Source organism: Neopelma chrysocephalum, unplaced genomic scaffold (genome assembly GCF_003984885.1).
Source record: "Neopelma chrysocephalum unplaced genomic scaffold, ASM398488v2 Primary Assembly neopelma1_62, whole genome shotgun sequence".
NCBI classification, from domain to species: Eukaryota; Metazoa; Chordata; class Aves; order Passeriformes; family Pipridae; genus Neopelma; species Neopelma chrysocephalum.
Genome location: NW_020897719.1, coordinates 6742066 through 6764553, shown reverse-complemented (window position 1 = coordinate 6764553; position 22488 = coordinate 6742066). Strand labels below are relative to the sequence as shown.

Below are 22488 nucleotides of genomic sequence, written 5' to 3'. Positions count from 1 at the left end.
ACCAAATACACTGGTAGATAAGGAGGATTGGGAAAGTAAGTCTGAGCTCCCAAGTATTCTGAACAGTATAGACATTTATAAATATTAATTTATAAAGAGGGGGGTGCAGGTCAGAAAAGATTATATTTTTTCTTAAGTCTAAAAAATAGCTTGTGCTTACAGCCCTGCGATGAGAATTCATGTAATTTATTTGGGCTGTGTGCTTTTCCTCTGACTCCATAAATAGATAGCTGCCTTAGCAGCAGCAAATGCTACTCAGCCTGTAGTTTTAAAGTCATGTTGCTCAATTTAAATTAGCTCCCTCCCACAAAAAAAAAAAAATCACTGAAAAAAAAAAGAAAGCCTCACAAACCTTGGGAATGATAACAGCTTCAAAGAGATGAAGTGACTTATCACGATTGACCAATAATTCTAAAATATGCATTTAGCAAAGTCCCTTACGTAAAACCAGATCTTCCCTCCATTTTCTCTAATCTCATTAAAGGAAAAAGAAGCTGTTTACACCACACTTATATGTTGCAGGTGGAAGCAAAGCTGATTGACAAACTGGACAGCCTGATGTCAGAAGGTAAAGGTGACGAAACATACCGAGAGCTCTTCAACAGTATGTGAGTAATGAGTTTATCTTACACTAATTGCTTGAGTTCAGTTGGTTTTATCAGATACTGATGTCATTGTAGAGAAGTAATGCTAAAAACAGTTGTGAATCTCATTTTTTTCCTTTTTTCTTTTTTGTTTTGTTAAAATCTGAAGAATAAAACATTTCATGGTGTTGTATAGCATCTGTAAAGTCTGGCAGTACTTCTTGCATACAGCTATAATTGGGAAAGGCTAAATCTGTTATATCACAGAACATTACCTACTAATTTTAAAATCCGAAAAGCAAGAAATGCATCATAATTGCATAGGGCACAGGTGGAGCTTAGACAGAGCATTCTGAAAACTGGGCATGAGAATTCAACAAAAAGCATTTAATTAGTACTTTTCTATTGCCAGAAACTTTTACTCCTCTGAGTAATGTCACTTGTTGATTTCTTGTTTGATGTAAACGATTTTGTTTATTCTGATAAGATTTTTTTTATACATTACTGGTTAAGTTTTTAGTATTTTTTAATAAATGGCATGTCACTTCAATCTAATAGAAAAAGCTAATGATAGTGTTGAAGTCCCCAGAGTTGCCTATGAGTTATCCCAGTGACTGAAATAAATGATTGTCACAGAATGCAGGTACAAAATAACTAACAGAACTCCTTCTCTGTTGTTCTTTAGAACTCAATTCCACCAAAGTGCAAGATTTCACTTATTTCTGATGTGTTTATTTTAGTAGGAGATGTATTGTTCCTCTTCAGGATTCCAAGCTGTTGTGTTTTCTTCAGTACTATTAAATACATGATCTTTTTCTGTTTATATGGCTTCTTAACCATTGCTTCTTCTTTAAGTATTATTTTTAGCTCTCTTGTCTTTGCTTAAAGAGCATTCAGGTCTCGGTGGCTGTGAATGGCAAACACCTTATAATCTATAATTGTACTGACTTGAAGAAAAGAGAGTTCCTAAAAATTTATCATGTACGGAAGCTAAAGTGGGTAGAGAGATTAGGCAGAATATTATGAAATTGAATGAATAATGGCAAACAACAGTACAGTATGCTGAAGCAGAACTTTCTCATAATTATTCCTGACATTTTCATAATATGAGTAAAGATAATAAAAGGTATGTTGATTTCATTATTTTAGTAAAGCAGTATTCTAACTGCAAAATTAAGTCATTAAGGGAAAAACTTAAATTATAAAATGAAGTCCAAGTGCATTCTCTTGTGCAAAATACATCAGTGTGTCTATCACTGAAATAACTTAAAATTCTATAAGAAAGCATATTAGTATGATTAGTATAATTATAATTTTTTTATGGTTTTGAGTTAGATTTAAACTAGTTGATGTTAAACTAGATACAGCAAAAATGTTGACAACCTTTTATAAATCTAAATGCTGAAGACATAGACATAATAATTTACATTGCAAAATGTCTCACAGCATCAGCATACTTGTTGTTTCTGTCATGGTATAGCAGAAGTTAAAACTAACCTCTTTGGGAAATTTCAGAATAACTGCTCAAGTTTGCTCCCAGCTTATGAAAATAGTAGTATTTATCATTATTTCTTTACTGAGTTTGATTAACTCCTCAAGAGAACTTGTAGAAGATACTAATCTAAAATGGAGGATGACATAGTGTACTAGGGTATGTGAACGAAAATTATGAAAATCAGATGGACAGTTTAGGGAGCTGAATGCAAGAGATGGGGTCAGCCTGAGATTTTGGTTGTTGGGTTTTTTGTATTTCTTTCATGGATAATTTAATCTAAGCAATATTAGAGTGGCCTGTGAAATAGTAATACAGTTTTGCAGCAAGCAGTGGTTTTTGTAGTCTTTAATGAGAGCAAATGCTACAATATTACCTATCTTTCTGAAAATTAGGCATGGTTACTTTTGATAGGTACAGCTGAGAGCCAAGGGGATGCACATACCTACTTTAGATACAGTCTGGTCACTGCAGTGGGTGTAATGCTTTCAGGTTTTGTTATGCTTTCTGTTTAATTTGTCTGAATTGGAAAATTAATTTAAATTGCTCAACTCCCATGTTAGTTGCTTTTTTTTTCCTGGAGACAATTACTGCATTTCTACTATGTTGTTTATCCCTCTTAGTGCTTTGTAGAACATACTAACCTCTTGGCTATGCTTTGAGGCCTGTAAGAACAGAGATTCAATTCTACCTAGATATAGCCATGAGGAACCCAAGGGGTATATTTGACTAGCTTTTTCATTTTGAGTGTTTATTCTGTGCATTCTGGTGGAAGATGTGTGGGGGAGAGAGGGAGGCATGCATCAGAAGGCAAGTCATAAATTTGTTCAACTGACGACATTGATGTCGGTTTGAATAAGTACTTTGAATGTATCTACACAACCTATTGTTAAAAATTATATGTTTATAATGAATATGCCAATACATATTTAAAGAAAATGCATAAGTCAAATGCAGATGAAAACAATCGTTTTAAAAGTCATACTTCTACTGTTTTTCTAGAAGAACTATAGGTCATTATTTTGATGAATTTAGGTTGAAATGTTCCTGTTTAACATAGGGTTGAAAGGAAACAGAAAAGAAAAATCAGTGCAGTAATCAAGGCTTAATAATGTAACAGGCTCTACTCTTATTTCTTGTTAGATGCTAAAACTTGTTTGTAAGGAACGTAAGGTGATCAAAAGTGAATTAAGGTAGCTGTGTATTCTGTATGAAAAACAGAGATGCCGGCTTAGTGCTTTAGCTTTTTCTGGTTAACGATGGCCTTGCCATCTGTCTGCTAGCAATGACAGATAGCCAGTCTCTGAATGTGAGGGAAAGACATCTGATTCCCTTCTAAAGAGAAGAAGTGCCTTTAAGATCCATATTAGAATGAAAACCAGTATTTCCTCCTCACTTCCAGTAAAGCACAGCTTCATTTAGGTCAAATTTGTTTGGAGAATTTCATCTGTGACATCCCCAGCTATGTAAGGAGCTGAACAGCACTGGAGTCTATAGCTAGTACAGTTGGCATGTAGGAGTTATTGGGCACTGTTATATGTTCGGTGAAATTTGGACGTAGGAGTTTTATAGGACTGAGCATGCTCAGTGTAGATGAGGGTCAGTGGAGCTGACAGCTTGCCCACTGCACACAGAAGGTTCAGAGATGCCATTAACGACTCTCTAAAAGCTCTAAGTATATGGATGAGGCAATTTTCAGAGGCTTCTAAATAAAAACCATACCTGAGGGCATTTTCAGAGAAACTGCTGAAATATTTCCATGGATGTGTCATCCGTCTGAGCTCCTGCGCCAAAGTTTAAAAGTAACACAGTTCTGTAGATGAATATTTCCATGCTCATTCTTAGAAAGGAAATGTGGGAAATTCATGCCTAAATGATTAATATTTGATAAACTTAAGCAGTGAAAATCAGAAGCCTGTAACAGAATTATATTAAGAATAATAAACAGAATTATATTAAGAATAATAAACAAAATTATATTAAGTATAGTTTTACTGACAGCTCCACTTACAACACCATTTTGAAATCTTTTCATTTCAATGTGTAATCTGTGTTTACATTAGTGTAAGACCTCAACACAACAGTTTTTAATAATCTTATGACACTTTAAGCTAATGGAATTGTACATGTGCATGATAGTATGTTCTCAGAAAGAAATATTAAGTGAAATCCCTCCCCTATTCCTAAATTTCACGCATACTGAAATATTAGAGAAGAGAGGAGGAAAAATCTTTTTTAAAAAAGTTGAGGTCGCATTGAGAAGGTATGTTGAGCTAATAAATATGATTTTCTAGGAACATCTTTAAATTCCCCATTTTTTGATGTATCAACATGAAATGAATATATAAATTTTATGGAAGAGTTGTGTTAAGTCTTTGGGATATTAATATATTATGAAAATTAGGTACTTGATATATTTTAACCTGATGCAGCTAATATGAAAATCATTTGTTTTGTCAATGCTTCCTGGACTAGAATTCCACTTTTTGGTCCTTATCCTAGGTAAGATATTGTTTGCAAATTGTGCTTCTTGGGAGGGTGTTTGTGAAAGAAAATATAACTGTCAAAGATGTTGCTAAGGTATTAAGGTACTGGTAAAAGCAGATAGGTTGTCATAGTGACAGTCAAAAATAAACAGGGAAATTTTTCTGGCTTCTTTTTTTTTTCAGTCTGCTGAAGAAAATTGAGCGGGAAACATGGAGGGAAAGTGGCGTTTCGTTAATCGCCACTGTGACTCGCCTCATGGAGAGGCTACTGGACTACAGGTAAGTGATTATCACAATTTAGAAGTAAGGTTGTCATCTTTGAAATATTAGGAGACAAATACGGCTATCTTGCTCAAACAGTGACTGCACATGCACACATGGATACAGCAACTTCAGTAAGTGTTCAGGATCTCTGACAGCAGCTGCTTATTGAAAGCAGTCAGGAAAATGCAACAAGCAGCATGGAAACAACCACAGAGTCTCCCCATGGTGTAAAAATCCATTGGCATGCATGAGTTTCTATCAAGTAATATAGTAACTTTTGGCAGTAGCTTAGTGACTCAAGTCTGTCTGAAAACACAAAGCTCAATATTAATCACCTGACAGTTGTTTTACACAATATGTAAAATTTTTATCACTGTGTCAATCATGCTTAGTTGGAATGTCAGCTGGCACAGTAAGCATGTATACAAAATATGATCTCTGGGTGAACACCTCACATCTGACTGTTCCACATGAACAAAGGAGAGAGAAATGAGAGGCACTCCTTTCAGGAGGGTGAGACTAATTTTCTCAGTCAGTTGTAAGCCTGTATAGAGACTTCAGATTTCAGCTTATTGCCATCAACTGTAGCATTTTTTAGAGCTTAAATGTAAGGTTTTCTCGCTGATTCCATAGGGACACATGGTGATACCTAGTACTCCACTTGCTATCATCACCGACAGTTTGAAAGGAACGCTATTTCATCAACAAAGAGACTGAACTCTAAATTTCTAGAAGCCTGGCAGTGCTGTTCTTCTCCAGGGATCAGTTGCATTACAACCTCCAGGACTCTCAATCTTTCAAAATAATGATGTGCTGGTAGTTATGAGAATATTTAGGACAATTGTTTAGCTCATGTATACAAGAATTTTTTTAAATTATGTTAAATTTCTTTTAGTGACTACATGGTAATGTCTCCCTGTTATTCTTTTACTTCAGCATGGTTATACTGGCTATTTTTCCCTGTCTGATAATAAACTCTGCATGGTTCCATTTTAACTTTTGATTTCAGGGTCAGATCTGTTGTTTCCCCAAACATTAAATTATATTTATTATAGAAGTTCTGCTGAGGAAAATTTGGTGGATCTTGGAGCATTTTAAAGAGGAGATCAGTGTCATTCTGTTTTTCCAGAGGAGGACTAATGCTGTGATTCCATGACCACTTTAGGTGTACACTGCCTCTGAAGAAAGAAAACTCATCCCTGCTCATTCATATCACCCTCTTCCATGTGCCAACACAAGTTTTTGTGTTGCACTGTGGTGATCTGACAGGCATAGATGAAAACTAACCCAGAAAAAGATGCTGCCTAACCTGTATCTCTTCCTGAGGTTTTTGCAAGCAGCAGTGCAGGACTGGGAGCAAGTGTTTGAGAGCAGGAAGGGGGCAGGACTGCCTCTTCTGGCAGCCATGCTGGCTTCTGCTGGCAGGACTTAAGTGCAAGGTATGAAGAAACCAAATGATCTCCAGAAGTCTCCTAGCAAATCAATGACAGAGCCAGAAAAGAACCTGACTTTCTTGAAAATTGAGGTACTCAATGTACTAGAAAAGGAGGCATGAAATCCCTTACCTACTTGGGCAGCATAATTTCAGTCAGCTTGCCAAGTCAAAAATATCTGCTTTCTGAGACGTGCTTCACTGTAAGAGGATAAACATAATTCCTTTTGACTTTCATTACTTTCTGTTTTAGAGACTGCATGAAAATGGGAGAAGTGGATGGCAAAAAGATTGGCTGCACTGTTAGCCTTTTGGTTTGTATAATACTTTTTCCCTTTTTCATTTAAGCAGAGCATTTTCTAGTATACAGATACACCTTTGAATAGGAGGTACTTTGCTTGTTGTTGCAATCTGAGTAGAATTTTTTGGAATAATACTGCACTTAGGATCACTGTTTGTTTTTTGTCAGGGTGAAATTCATACGGGGGGGAGTTAGTCTTCCTTGGCATTTTATAGCTGGGTTCTGGGAGGTCTCTGATGCTGCTTTATTCAGTTTTAAGTCTCTTCCTACTTAACCAAAGTTCTTTCCAAGTTTAATTGTTTTCTGAGTTCATAGAAGCAAACATGCCATTCGTCCTTCCCCAAACCCAACAAAACTTATATATTTCTTTTTTTCCCCAATAACTGATGCAAGTTGATTCTTATAACATATAATATGGGATACTTCTGAATACTGCAGGCTAACTATTCTCTTCCCAGTAGAAGAGCCAGAAATGCTGCTCAAGACCTCCTCTTGTCATGCTATTATCATTACAACAAACCAAGAGTGCAAATTCATAGTATGAAAAAAGATATCATTTTTGTTTACAGGTTGCATTTTGATTCTAGGTAGCAGTTATACGTAAGGGAACAAAGAACTTCTTCAGTAGAAAAATAATACTCTAAATAGGGACGATATTTACTATGAAGCCATAGAGAACCAGACTTTCTATGAAAATATCTGGCATGTTCTGAAGTCTGTAAAGCACCTGGATTATTTTCATCCCTGGGGAGTTTTTAATCTATTATTAGTAAATCATCCAAGATTCATACAAAAAGAAAATTAAAATATTTACAAACCCAAAACTGCCATATGAAGTGTTAATGGAATTGTCAATGACTCATACATGCTAAGATGAATTTCATATCCTAATAATTTTTAAACAAATTTTTAGTACTAGTTGCACACCAGAGAAACAACAAATGCCAAATTTTGAAAAGAAATTTCAATTAAAGAAGTAGCAGAAAAACTTTAAGACATTTGCTTGCCCAGTTAATGGATGAACTAATTGTCTTCTCTAGTTGTCATCTACTATGACTGCTTTGAAGGTTTTCTGACTTCCAAAGATAAGAGGAGTGGTTGGCATAAAAAGAGAATTTTTATGTTGCTTTGCCATAGAGGTGTATGCTGTTCTTCCAGAAAACAGAATTGTCCAAGTTAACCAAGTTCTCAGATTAACCGGAATTATGCCACATTATGAACTATGCAGGGAGGGGTATGTATCAGCAGCAATAATTTAGCTGAAAGGAAAAGGTAGGAACTTTTTTCCTACTCTCGCCACCCTCTCTGTCATCTGCAGTGGCTATGGCATTAGTAATGCTTCTTTGGAAAACCTGGTTTAAGAGGTGTCTAATGGAGTTAGTTCCTTATGCATAAGAATCTTTAAGTCCAATTCGAAAGCTGTCTGTCATCACAGAGCTGTACAAAAGCATTTTGGTAACTCACTGAGGACTTTTTCTGAGGCATCTCTGGTCCTCAGTGGGTTTGATATTCAATTGATATTTCAGGTTCTATTAATTTAAAATTATATCTTCTTTTTAGAAAGAGGATGTTTTCCTGTTATGGTCTACACTGGCATATGGCATCATACCATTCAAGTAGAACATGTCCACCTGGCCTGTTTGAAATGTTGTTTTCAATCTGAAGTTGTTATTAATTAGGGAAGTCTACATTTTACGTTATGTCCCTTTTTGAAGACTACCTCTATTATATCTTTAAATAGTTTGTTGAAAAATCATGACATCTTTATTAGCATAATGTTGTTCCTGAGCTGTGACTGGTTTGTCTTCTTGCTGTGGTCTGCTTTACAGACCAACTGGACATTATTAGAACTGAGCTTCAGAGAAGAACCAGTTGATTTATGTGGTTAAGATTTGTGACAAGTACTGGAGCCATTTGTTTTTAGGAGTAAGAGTCAAGAAGTCTAGTATGGCAGTTCAGTGCCATATTTTTTCTTAATCTTTATGCTTTATTGCTCACAGTTCTGTTCTGTAGATTTATTTTTTTTTCAGACAGGTAAATATGAATATACAAATAGATATTTTTTCATTTTTCTCTTCTAAGAGAGGCATCTGTTCCTGATCTACACCTTGTGGGAGGAAAAGGGAAGTCTTTGGATTATAAAGGCAGATGGGAGCATGTCATTACAGAGCTGTTGATATGTAGTTATTTTCTCAAATCAGTTTAGAAAATATTTTCTCGATAAAGTTTTTATTTTTATGTTTTCATAGTGTTCCTCCCACCTTTTTCTTTGATAACTGAATTTAGGAAGCAGTGGCACAGAATAAGAGGAGAGTGTTGATTACTGAAAATTTATTATTTTATTTACTATTTCTTACTGTGTTACGCATCATTACTGTGCAATGACTTTGTACATGTGAAACTTTCAAATCTATGCATGTATTTCTAGAACGTTATGTTTGAAGTCTTTTATTTTGTAACCAGTATCGTAAATTTATTAACTACTACATTTCATTAAAAAATTCAATTTTATTTCAGAATTTTTACAAGACTGAACTGAACAAAGAAGAAATGTATATTCGCTATATTCATAAGCTCTATGACCTACATCTGAAAGCACAAAACTTCACAGGTAACTGAGTACAAACTAGAAAAAGATATTTAGGGCTGGTCTGTGGTTTGCACTCTTTTGCAAACCTGTAAGCTGTATCCTCAGTGCAGAACATACCGACCCAGGCAACAGCTGAGTTTCTTTGCCTAATTGATGTGTCTCGAAATATGGCTTTTTTCAGCCCCACAACTCTACTATTTGCTGGGCCATGTTGAATGTAAATGACTCCTGTTGATATGCACTAGTAATAAATATGTGACACAGTCATTTTACACTCAAAAGGAGTAAAGTTTAGAGGAAGTTTTTATGAGTTCATTTGGTTGTATCTGAGCCTATACAGTTTTTTGTAATGCTGCTGGCTATCTGTTTGGTGTGGTGTTTCTACACAGCTGTGGTTCAGAACCTAATTTTTAGGTTAAAAAAAAAAGAAAAGAAAGGAAGACCCTTATCACTTACTAGTGATGAAACAGAGACCCTAAAACCTGTAACAAGTATAGCACTTTCATGTTGTCTTTCTAAATCTTCACATACCACATTTGCAGTATTATTGTCCAGGATTTTTCAAAGCTAAATTTGTGTCAGAGCTGGCTGTTATCTTTTAAATGAAGAAATAGGAAGATATTGTGCACAACTGTTGCTTATACAAGTTAAAGTGCATTTCATTTGGGTAACTACATGCCATCAATAATTGTTGGAGAAAAAAAATCAATATCTTTTTAAATCACACAATCTTTGTTTGCCAAAATATTTTACTGACCTTATAATACCTCCATCTTTTCCCCAGTGTTTGCAGTTGCAATTGCATATGTTCAGAATCTTTCTAGATTATTTCCCTTCTTAAAAGCAGATTAGTTGGCTAGAGTCACTAGTAAACAGACTACAGGTACCTACTACCACAGCAAATTTCCTTGTGCTTTTCTGCTATCCATAAGAAAGGTTATTCACTTGGAATTTCCACAGTTCATGGTTTTAAGTGTAGACTAGATAGCAGGATACATTAAGGAGAGCTTTTAATTTCCTCGTGTGACGCTGCAGTAGTGAGTCACAAGAGTTTTGATTATCAGGCAGTCTCTTTACCACAGCTGGCTTTTGTGCCAAACTATTAATTTCCTGATTTTACATAAGAGATCTTAATAACTCTGAGCAATGTTGAGTTCTCTTTACACATTGGGTACTAATATGTGTCCAGTTGACCTGAAGCAGTGATAAGCAGTGATATGAACCTAATTTTTTTAATTGTTTTGCCATCCATTCCGATTTTAAACAGTATTTTGCTCAAAATTTATTTTCAGGAGTTTCTTGTGCTTCTTATTAACATGTGTTATTTTCGCATTCTTTGTCGTGGTAGATTTCACCACTTTGTTGTTTTTTGTTTTTTATTTTCTTTTGTATGAGCCTTCAAGAAGAATAATATCACACCCATAGCATTGGGATAGAGATGGTCTTTCCAGTAGAAAACAGACTTATGTAGTCCATTGCCTTCTCTTGTCAGTGACAACACTGTACCTTGACCACACCTTTTGTAAATCAGCTAATCTAAAGAATGTGGGATTAGGAAAAAAGTTTTATGCTTAATTAGCAGTCCTACTTGTTGCAGCATTAGTTTCCTAACTGCATGATTTCTTTCTAGGGATGAAGCCATCTTGCCCTTAAAATAATTTTTCTCTCCTTTCTATAATATGATTTACTGGACTGTTTCTAAAAATCCTCTGTTAAAAAAAAGTCCTTTTTAATACGTATCGTAACTTCAAATCTTTCTTTACACAACACTCAGTTACAGCTATAAATATACCTCTTTTCAGGCTGAAGCACATAAATGCACCGATTCCACTTCTGCCCCCTCAGTTACCTGAGAACTGTAATGAGACTGTGTCTGTTGACCTTAGAAATGACTAGTATTTTGAATCTTTCCTGTATAAATTGAATTTTCCACATCATGAGTCAACCCTATTTATCTCTTCTTACATTTTGGTGCAAGTCAATAGTTACAGACCTCTCCCTGAGGTACCAATATGTTATTTGTTATGCTGGCCACTGCCAGACATAGGATGTTGGGTAAAGGAGCCCTTCAGACTTTTCATCCAATATGGTCATTCTTATTTTAGAAATCTTCTATATACATTTATTATAATTTCAAAAAAATATTGTTAGGGCAGACAAAATTCTGTTAAAATGAAGGACTTGGATGCCAAGTTTAAAAAGGAAGGCTCATAGTGAGCTATCCTGACATGTATTTAAGTTCTGCTGTCTTTTATTTCCTTATGATTTGGAATGATTTGTTGTTACCAGCTTCATGGATTTTTAAAATTGGTTTATGAATGTGCTGCATGTTTTAAGTACAAAACTGTAGCTTGAAACTATGACAAAGGTTGTTTCCAGTCAAGCAGCCTGAAAGCTGTGTGATGCCAGAATTAAGATTGTCTGTGCAACTTGAGCGGGTCTCCCTTGCACATATATATCACAGCACAGCACTGTTTTGCAACACTGGGATTCAAAACACATTCTCCCACAAATATCTGCCACAGTGATGTTTTTTCATTCACAGATTCTTAGTTGGATGTGTAAGAGGAACACTACTGTTAAAAAAACACTATGGAGTTTGGCTTAAGTCACCTGTGTTATGGGAACTCATATGGCAGAGGCAGAAGTAGGACATGGTTGTCTGGGGAAAACTCACCTTAGCACAAAAAGTACTTTAATATTTTTTGGTTATTTTTTGCCTTATGTACAACCTATAAAACCTGCAATAAAATAAGCCCAGTAGGGAACTTCTTCCTCCAATGTAGTACATCTCCAGAACGTGGCCAATCTTTGTACTGACCCACTCATGCAAAGTGGTCCTGTGAGTAGAAACATAAACTGTAAACAGTAGCTTGGAAATCAATACATATGCTCAGTTAGTCAAATTGAATTGTCATAGCCAGTAGTAATTCCAATGGTTTGTAATTGGCCAAAATCTGAGTTTCCAATAGAGAGATTTGTTTAGTATTATTTTAGTGTACTGTTTCTGAGGAATTCTTGAAATCAAAGTAAAAATAATAATAATTTTATTATTCCCAGATATCTAGCAGGTGTGATCTAAATATTACTACAAAGCTCTCTGACCAGAAAGCAACAACAGGTTTGATTCCTGCCGAACCAAAAAAAAAAAAAAAAATTAAAAATTAGAAATAGAAAAATATTGCATGTACACTTCTAAATTGCTTCTTATGGCCAACTGTTAAGGCTCAGCTATCAGAGATTTATTTCTCTATGGAAAGAATGAATTCTATTAAGCACACATCTGCCTCCCTATTTCCTTCCCAATCCTGATCTCTTTTGGACTGTGTCCACATTCCTGTCTGTATTCTTTCCTACTTTCTCTGCTGATGTTTCTCATCCTCCAGTCTTTTTTCCCTTGTTCAGATAGCAGAGTCATTGAGAGTTTCTCCTTAGCAGTAGGGAAGACTGGGGCTAAGCAGGAAATGGTTACTTAATTTCTCTGTCCCCTTTGTATTGTCATACTTCAGGAAAACTGTCCCAGTGGCTCCACTTCAAATAGTGTGTGACAGTTTTAAGCTGAATTTATTATAACTGTAGATAGTAACTCTGTCCAAAACCAGCACTACCATCTGCCTTATATTTGAAATAAATCAATAACCCCTTAAAAAGGTGCATCTCAAGAAGAGCTTTCACATCCCTGTGTACTTTATCTGTCTGTTTTATTTGTTTGGTGTTCATAAGTGCCATGCCATGATTTGTCTTGTAGAGGCTGCCTACACACTCCTGCTGTATGATGAGCTGCTGGAGTGGTCTGACCGACCACTGAGAGAATTTCTCAACTACCCCATGCAAACAGAGTGGCAACGTAAGGAGTGTCTCCATCTGACCATCATTCAAAACTTTGATAGGGGAAAGGTAAAATAGTCCTATTTTATTGAGTGCATCTGGGAAGGGTAGTTTACTCATTTTAGGATATTTGTTCCAGGGTTGCAGCTTTGTCTCATATTGAGGGAAAGTGTTTGTCATTGCCTGATTAAGCAGTTAGTTAGTGACGCAGTAGGTTTCTTCTAATCCAGTGTTTGTATCCTAGAAATCCCACAGTTACATGTGAGAATAATTTGCACTTGTGTAGGAGTTCGCTTTGTAACTGTCAAAGCACTTTATAAAAGATGTTATAATTTATCCTCTTTTAAAGGTGGTGAAAATGACCCCTATAAACCTAATGAAATTCACTTAGTGATCAAGTGCGGATTACAAAGACTATGTTTACGCCTTCAATATCGTGTTGTATCTTTTGGAAAATAATAACAAATGTATTTGGGGGATCACAGTTCATTGCCATCACTGAGAATGCTTATTCTGAATTAAGCAAGAGTAATTATTCTGTAGTCTAAAATTTTATATAAACTGAGTGTTCTGAATTGTCTTACTGATAAACAATTTTGTGTAGCTAGTGTAAAATCTACAGTGTAAAAAACAGACATTGATTATCAGGTTTTACAAACAATTATGTAATGATGTTACAGAGTTAACTTACATGGTTAAAATATTTTCCAATCTACAAAAATTAAGGAAGATATGTTAAGAATACAATTTTAGAATGTAAAAATCATACTGTGTTGAATCCATCTCATGTCATATTGAAAGAGATGTCCATTACTCTTGCAATTACTTATATTTTGTGCATAGTCCAATAAGAAAAATTTATTAAGTTCTAAATATATTTTTAATCCTTCAAAGAATTCATCAGTATTACTCAGCAGCTGTCATTATGTCTAATGGACAGGTTGTTCGAATATTTTCAGTTACGGGAAGTATGACAGTATAGATGGAACAGACTACTATTAAATCACAAATTGTCACACAGTTGCTTTGAATTACTGAATATCTTTTGCTTGCAGTGTTGGGAAAATGGCATTATCTTATGCAGGAAAATTGCAGAACAGTATGAGAGCTACTATGACTACAGAAACCTCAGCAAGATGAGGGTAATGTACCTAAATACTTTTCATTAAACAGGAATCCAAAAGCTTTTTAGTTTGGATTATAAAATATTACTTAAAAAATTAAATTTGCCACAGAATGGTTCTTAGGTTTGGTTTGCCAATCTTATTTTTTACTCTGGGAGTTTTTTTCTACAATAGAGATTATAAAAAAGAGTGTGAGATTTTTGAAGAAAAGTGGGAAAATAATAGCTTCATAAAATGGTTTTTGTTGGAAGGGGCCTTAAAGATGATCTAGTTCCAACCCATCTGCTGTGGGCAGGGACATCTTCCACCAGACTAAGTTTATTTGTTTTATTGTAAAATTAATGTTCTTGAAATGTTTTTCCTTTTCGTGTGCATGCTTATGCAGAAAAATTATATTACAAATTCTCTCCTTGATTTCCTACAGTTTATCCAGGGAATCTGGTCTATGCAGTCCTTCACTAATAGCAGCAGCATATCTTTGCATCAAACAGCTTGCCACAAACAATGTACACCTTTGCAAATTTTTTGATTTACTGCTTAAAGATATGGTCTGTTTAATAATATATAGTGAAAATTAATCTTTCCTTGCACAGTCTTCCTGTTGTCTCTTTCATTTTTCTTAGAACTCTAAGCATCGTTTCTCATTCTTTCAGATACTGTATTTTAAAGATTATTCACTCTTCCATTTCCTTATCTACTTCTGATAGATTCAATTTTGTATTACCTCCTCCCTTTTAAATCTTCTGTACATATAGGATGCTTGCTGTTAGGACTGACTCAAATCCCTTTAATCCAGAGTTGCTTAACAACATTATGCAAAATTCTCAACACAGAGCTATATGGCAGTACTCTCTGTGATCTGCTTATTCCATATGTATTTAGATATGCCACTGGCAGAATTCTACAAGCAAAAGCAAAGTGACTATCATCATGTGAATAAAATTATTAGCTTATGCATGTTCAATTAATTGTATTTAATGTGTTTTATGTTTGAAATATCCTTCTACTATATCTGTGCCACCTACATTAATCCAAAAATGGAGGTGTGGGGATTTCCCATAGCAATATAATTAGGCAGCTGTTGATATCATATGCATATTAAGTAACTGACTGCATTACCTAAAATAGGGCTAATACTGTGGGGTGTTTTTTTCACAGTATTAAAAACTTGGCTGGAAATGCCATCAGAAAAAGGGGACTGACATTAAGATCCCTTTGTGTCAGTGTTTTGAGTGAAATAAAGCAGGATGTATTGATCAAAAATTATGTTAATTGCTATCGTGAGATTTTAAAGGAACTCAGATTTGTTGCTTAAATCATTTGAATGATTTGGACACACCTGTCTTGAATATGGAAATTGGACTTCACTGATTAAACTGACCACATTACTGCCATGTGTTTGGATGATTAGCAGATTACTGGGTCATATGCTTCAAACTGCCTTTCTGTTTTACCCCTTTAATATAGGTACTTCATATTTAAAAGGATTTTTTTTTTAATTCTTGGAAACTTTCAGGTCATTAAAGAGGTATAATTACTTAATCTGATACATTCAGAGATTTGGGATGTCTTTGTTGCTCAGAGATACACTGCAATTCTGGTACTCCAGAGCTGAAAGACACTCCCTTTTGTGATAGCTTATGAGAAAATAATGTTTTCAAAAAAGACTAATTGCATTTGTTATCAATCTCACACAGATGATGGAAGCATCTTTATATGATAAAATTATGGATCAACAGCGTTTGGAACCAGAATTTTTCAGAGTTGGATTCTATGGGAAAAAGTTTCCATTCTTCTTAAGAGTAAGTGAACTGAAAATAAACAGAATGGAGTCATTCTGGAAGGCAGATTATGTCATTCATAATCACTTTCTTTGTGTGAAAATTTGTTTATACCATATACAAGTTCTTATCCTGTGAGAAATTCTTTACTCTCATTTTTCAGGGTTAAGAAAAGGTCCTGACTAATGGAAAGACGAATGGTAGCCTAGAGTCTCCCATAAACTTAATATTCATGTTTATGTTGGAAACCATGCACCTATACTGTTCCACAAACCAATGTCATCTTTTCATGGTAGTTTGTTCCCTTTATCCTGTTCTGTTTCTGCTGGTTGGTGCTCAGAAAAAGGCTGTCACAAGAAGTATTCCCAGGAATTTAGCATTTAAGTAGTTACATTCCCAAGTTCCTTTTTTTTTAATGACTTGGAAGTTCCACATGCTGAGTTTCATTGATTATCAATGTATTAAAACTGACAAGATACGTAAAGTTATTACTCTTGATCATTAATCTGGGATTCTGAAGTTACTGAAATGCCCTTGAAAATATAAGTCGTGTTTACACTGTTCCCCTCTTCCACAGTCTGCAGTGGTTTAGCTGCATTGACTGTCACCTTGGGAAGAGGACAGAATCCCTCTTATTCATGGAGCAGGTGCGATCATAATCTAAGCTCCTCTTCCTGTGGTTATTGAAATAAGTGATGAAGGAACCTCCTCTGTGTGTGGAGGGCTAAAAAGCCTGATTTGTCTTGGCCTTAGTGATGGGGAAAATTATGATTTCTAAATGGTAAATATAGAATGGAACTCTCTCCTTTAAAAGCAATTCACAAAAAGAGCCTAATAGGAAGATAGTTCTTGATATTACCTAGTAGTCATCTTAATATAAATTCTGTTATATTTGAATTTGAAGATGTTAATTAGAAAGAATTTAATGTTTAGATTGCTAAGCGGCTACTGATGAAATAAAAGTACTGGAAGAAGTTAACTTGCACAACAGTGCAGTACTTTCAGACCTTGGGTCTTCCACTGCTTATGCATCTTCTTATGCATTTTTCAAGTTAAATGTGCACAACACAGATTTTTGCTTGCAACACGAACAAGGATAAACTTAATACATTTGATTTAATTATTTTTTTATGGCAAAGCAGTTTGTAAGTCTAGCTGTGTTTGCTGTAGAAGGAATAAAGAATAAACTTCATAATAAAGATTTCACATTTTAATTTTAGTTGAACAATAATACGTTACAGTTGTTTTCTTGTAGCAATTCCCATGAAAGTTCCCAGAATTCAATGCCAGGAGTATTCTTTTACTTCATATTGCAAAAACTGGGTCATTTTAATTTACCAGGCTGATAATTGATAAACATTTAGAGCATAAGGCAAATTGAATGCCTTCTACCAATTTTCTTATGCAATGTTCTTCTTCAGAACTGTATAACATCAGAGCAAATTTTCTTAGTTCCTCATGTAATAGACTTCCAACCCATTTCATTGTCTTCACTGTTTGTTGGGTTATATTTCTGTTACATATTTTATATAGTCTGATATGTCATTTTAGTTACATACTTTGTTTCACTAAGAACAGTTTCTCCCTTCAGATTTTTATTAAACTTTAAAGTATAGTTATTCCATTTTTCGGGACTTTTGAATAAAACATAGCTTATATGATAAAATTTCCTTCTTCTAAGTAACCTGTTCTTTCTAAATTCCTTATTTTCATTCTTGCCTTTTTTTCTTAATTTTCCCTTCTTAAAATGATGCAAAAGTTGCCTGTATTTAATAGTGTGTGTTTGGATCTAAATTATTTTCATGTAACTTGGTCTTCATATCTGTTTTCTTATTCTGCTCAGAATAAGGAATTTGTTTGCCGAGGACATGACTATGAAAGGCTGGAGGCCTTCCAGCAGCGCATGTTGAATGAGTTCCCACATGCCATTGCTATGCAACATGCTAATCAGCCAGATGAGACCATCTTTCAGGCAGAAGCACAGTGTATCCACATAATCACAAAGCCATACTCTGCAGTTGTATCTTTCGTGCTTTTAAAAAATGTAGGGACACCTATAGCAAATTTCAGTCACAAATGTGCCTTCCCTGAAATAAATGGTAGGTGAGAATTACCCTGAATTTTGTCTCTCCATCACTCTATTATGTTTGGAATTTTTTTTGTATCTGTTGATTTTATTTAAAAATTCCTTGATAGGTTATTGACATTCTTTCTTTAGTTAAAAATACTTGTAGAACTATCACTGCTGTGATAATGGTGTATCAGTTCAAGTTACAGTAATTTAACTTCTTACAGTACATTATGTTAGCATGGCATGACATACTGTGTGTAAGAATATATTTAATTAAATCCCTTTACTTCATGTACTATTCCATGTAAGTAGCTCTATTTCAAAAATAAAGATGAAATTTTCAACAAAACAGTACAAAGAAATCCCAAATGATCAAAAAAATCTCTCCTATTCCTTTCCCAAACCATTAGTAGTCTAGAAGCATTTCATGATACACAGTTTTTAAAGAGTTTTCTGTAATGCTTCAGAAGTCAATATACCTTGCTAATTTGAATGAAGTGGGATAGCCTTAACTCTTTACATATAGATCTGCAGATTTATGCAGTGACACCAATTCCAGAAAACCAGGAAGTCTTGCAGAGAGATGGCATTCCTGATAACATCAAGAGCTTTTACAAAGTAAATCACATCTGGCGATTCCGATATGACAGGCCATTTCACAAAGGGACCAAGGACAAGGAAAATGAATTCAAGGTAGAGTATCATGCCCTTTTCTGAGCTACTGGACCCATGGATTTATTTAATAACATCAACAACAGCTGTGTTATTGAAACATCGTCTCCTAGTTGTGTTACTCAACTGAGTGTGGAATAACAAATTCTCTAGAGGAGATGTATCTCAGGATTGACTATTTCACTTCTTATTTTGAATAAAATAATATGAAAAATATATAGGAGATGCAAAGGTCTCACTGTATATGTGAATAGGGGTGAAAAACTTACCCATTTGTTTTTTTGCATCCGTGATATATAGAAGGCAGAACTGGAGAGACCAGAGTAGTCTCCAGAAGAGTTTCTAAGGCAGATGTGAAAACACTGTTGAGTACGTAATCTGGGGTATGGATAGGATTGCCTAAAGTTATCTCTCCCTAGAGCAAGGGAGAGACAGTTTTGACTAAACTGAGGCATAATGTTCTGTTCCTGTAATATCAAGATGAAAAGCTGCCTCTGAACTTAGAAATTGTCTCAGGTAAAAACCATAGTTCCTTCCCTAATATGTAAATTCCTTCTGGTCCTCCTAATAAAAATATCGCCCTGAAAATTCATCTTTTGGTGTAATTTTAATTCTGACCCACTAGAAACACATCCTGATGCAGAATATATTCAGACAGACAAAAAGAGTTATCCTGTAATAGTTTTGTTATAAAGTTATAGGAAAGAACTGTAAGGGTAATAAATTAGCTAAATGGAGTCACTGTTGTTTTCTAATTTAAGTTTAGGCTTTGTTTTAAATGTACAGCTATTTGTGTAAGCACTATCCTATGTGTTCATTTGTCATTTTACAAACCACTTGCATAAAGTGTTTACCAGTAGTACACTTGAGTATACCATCAGCCATGCATTGTGGAATCTCAAATAGGACTTCATAGAGGAGAGCTGGTCATGCTCTGTGATCTGTAAGTTGTTCTGCTTCTGAACTCCTGCTCTTCTCAGATGTTATCTTGGAAAGGAAATATTAAAATGTTAATTCAGTTGTGACTTTTGGACATTTGGGAACAACATGTAGTAGAGATTAATACCATGCTTAAGAGTAAAGAATCAGCAGAAATTACTGCTTAGTAGTAGGAGCTAGAAAGTAAGAAGAAAAGGGAATGCCATCAGCTTATGGGATAGACATTTCTGTAGGAACTTAGATGTTAGTACTTTTTTTTAATGTATACTATTACTTAACTGAAGGTATTCATAAAGAAGCCTGGGAATAATTAAGGGAAATACAGGGGCAAAGCAGGGAAATAAATTCTTTTTGTATATTATAGAGTCTATGGGTAGAGAGAACCACACTGATCTTGATGCAGAGTTTACCTGGAATATCTCGTTGGTTTGAAGTGGAAAAACGTGAAGTGGTGAGTATGAGACTGATATCAATACATTTTGTGGATTGGTTTACTTCCTTAGTTAGATGTGGGCTGATTTTATCTGATGAACTATTTTAAGATTTGTTACTGTGTAATTTCTTTGTGCGAGGTCTCAAGCTGGCTACAACAAAATTATCTATGAAGTATTTTGAGTTTTCTGATTTCTCTTGTCTTGAAAAGTATTATTAAGAACCACCCTTATGATTAATTTAAACAGTTGAGGAAAAAAGAAGTTGAGAAAAAAAATGGGCACACAAAGGCAACACATTGTTGGCAAATTACTTTCTTAAAACTCAGAACGATGTAACATTTAATACTTAGAATATCTATAGCTTAATGTATCTTTTAGTATACTCGATAAGAAAACATTCTCCAAGTTCCTGTACTTCAATAAATGCCATGAGCTGCTCAGCAGAACCTGTAGAATAGGGTCTAATGTAGCAATCTGTTACTGACACATTGTAATTACTTCTCCTTTCTTAATATATTTCTTGGAAAATCCTTAAATACATTCCAGTTGTATTCAGAGGAGGGCTTCTCCTATAAAGACTTCAAAATAACTGGTCAGTTGTTGAGGCCAGGAGTACAACACCTATAATTATTTTCCTTCTTGTCAAAGCCAATTTTACAATAATGGATACTATAGTACAAGTGATTTTCTCTAAAACTCAGCTGTGTTTTTCTTTCATAATAGCAACAAAATGTCATTTGTTCACCATCCTGATATTCTCCTGTAGAAAACCAAAAATAGAGTTTAGTACAAATCAAAAAATTGTGTGTGACATGAGAAATTTTGTTAATTGACTCCTGCTGAGTCCTTACTAGGTTAGTCTGAAGACCCTCAGTTTATTGTCATGTTACCATTATAGTCACCATTTCCAAAAGCTAACTGTAATAATTTTTCCTGGGCATGTACGAGATTATGACTCAGATTTGTGCTTGTATGTTTGGGTAAATTAGAGCAGCTGCAGGCCTGTACTCTTCTCATTGCTTAGCTTTTTGTTTCTGCTGCAGTTGGTGCTACCCGTTAGAAAAGCTTTCTCTCCCTCGAGAGATGAGGGGCACGTCCTGCTCAAGGACTACCCTTGACTGTAACGTGGTCATCATCTCAGCTTAAAGCTTACATTCAAATTCCTCATTCATAATGTTTAGTTTTTTACTTCATTTTGGGTGGGGAAAGTAGGTCACCAATACTTAGACTCTGCTCTGTGCCTTTAATCTGGTGAAGCTCCCCGATCTCAAGCCCAGTTTAGGTAAAGTTACCAAGGACAGTTTAACCCTGAACTCCAGGAGTTCCACCACTGGCTGAAAGTATGTGAATGTTTTGTAGAAAGGGCTGAGTCATCTCTCAAGGTCAGATAATGAATCTACAAGAGAGGGACAGTTGTTTGTTTTGGTCATTGATTACATGATAAAATCAAATCTCTCTGTGCACAGAGCGTATACTCATGGAGTGTAACCCAGGTGAGAAAAATATTCTGTCCTAGTACTCTAGAATATAGAATAACATTGTTTTCTTTTAAGAAATCAAAAATTAACCATAATATTATTTCATCTTTCAACTGAAGATTAAGTTGTTTGCAACGTTGCTCACTGTCTTTTCAGGTGGAAATGAGTCCCCTTGAGAATGCTATTGAAGTCTTAGAAAATAAGAACCAGCAGCTGAGAACACTGATTAGTCAGTGTCAAACGCGACAGATGCAGAACATTAACCCTCTCACAATGTGTCTAAATGGGGTCATTGATGCAGCAGTTAATGGTGGAGTTGCTAGATACCAAGAGGTAAGCAATTTATTTTCTGTTTATTAAAAATCCAATTTCTTTCCTTGTACAGATGCAGCTCGTCTGTATGAAGTAAGGACAGAAAGTACTATATGAATAATAGTTATAATTATACCTATATTGCAATTTTGGTTTAGGTGATATTAAGGATGTATAGTTTATTGAAACAACTGTTTTGCTGCAGATAGCACCGTAAACTTATTCCAGCAATGAGTCAATTCATAATTACCTTACATTCTTCAGTGATTTGTGTGGAGATTTTCAATTAAATAGTTAATTGTAAGTACATTATTGTAGTACATTGCCTGTTCTAGGTCAGGAGCTACTTCTGGCCAACCAGCAAATTTACTTTGTTGTGCTGACATTCTCATTTTTATATATGTATATATATATATATACAAAAAATCCTCAACGATAAATTTATTATCTTGAAGAATCATGATTTTCTAGATCCTTCTTGTTTCTCTTTTCCAAGTTTTAAGGAAAGCTATTTTCTGTGGGGGAAGAAAAATCTAGAAAAAAATTACATATAATTAAGAAATGTCTAACACTGGATTTGTTCCCAAAAGTTGTTGGTCATTATTATCATTTCTGAATAACCTTAGGAGAACTGTGTTTGGGATGCTGTATTTGCGCAAAGTTCTGTGGAATTTTGAAACTGCAGTAAAAAGAAAGGATT

The 22488-nt window shown here is 34.9% G+C and overlaps 1 protein-coding gene across 1 annotated transcript in view; it reads left to right on the top strand.

Annotated features, from left to right (window-relative positions):
* Nucleotides 1–22488, top strand: part of DOCK4 (dedicator of cytokinesis 4) — a 161412-nt gene that overhangs the window by 119887 nt on the left and 19037 nt on the right. Inside the window, exons 32-43 of the mRNA XM_027682186.1 lie at nucleotides 523–608; nucleotides 4552–4578; nucleotides 4746–4841; nucleotides 6512–6572; nucleotides 9077–9170; nucleotides 12898–13046; nucleotides 14033–14119; nucleotides 15799–15903; nucleotides 17726–17867; nucleotides 18480–18646; nucleotides 19929–20015; nucleotides 21633–21809. Coding sequence (XP_027537987.1) covers nucleotides 523–608; nucleotides 4552–4578; nucleotides 4746–4841; nucleotides 6512–6572; nucleotides 9077–9170; nucleotides 12898–13046; nucleotides 14033–14119; nucleotides 15799–15903; nucleotides 17726–17867; nucleotides 18480–18646; nucleotides 19929–20015; nucleotides 21633–21809 — 1278 coding nt within the window. The remainder of the gene's footprint in view (nucleotides 1–522; nucleotides 609–4551; nucleotides 4579–4745; nucleotides 4842–6511; nucleotides 6573–9076; nucleotides 9171–12897; nucleotides 13047–14032; nucleotides 14120–15798; nucleotides 15904–17725; nucleotides 17868–18479; nucleotides 18647–19928; nucleotides 20016–21632; nucleotides 21810–22488) is intronic.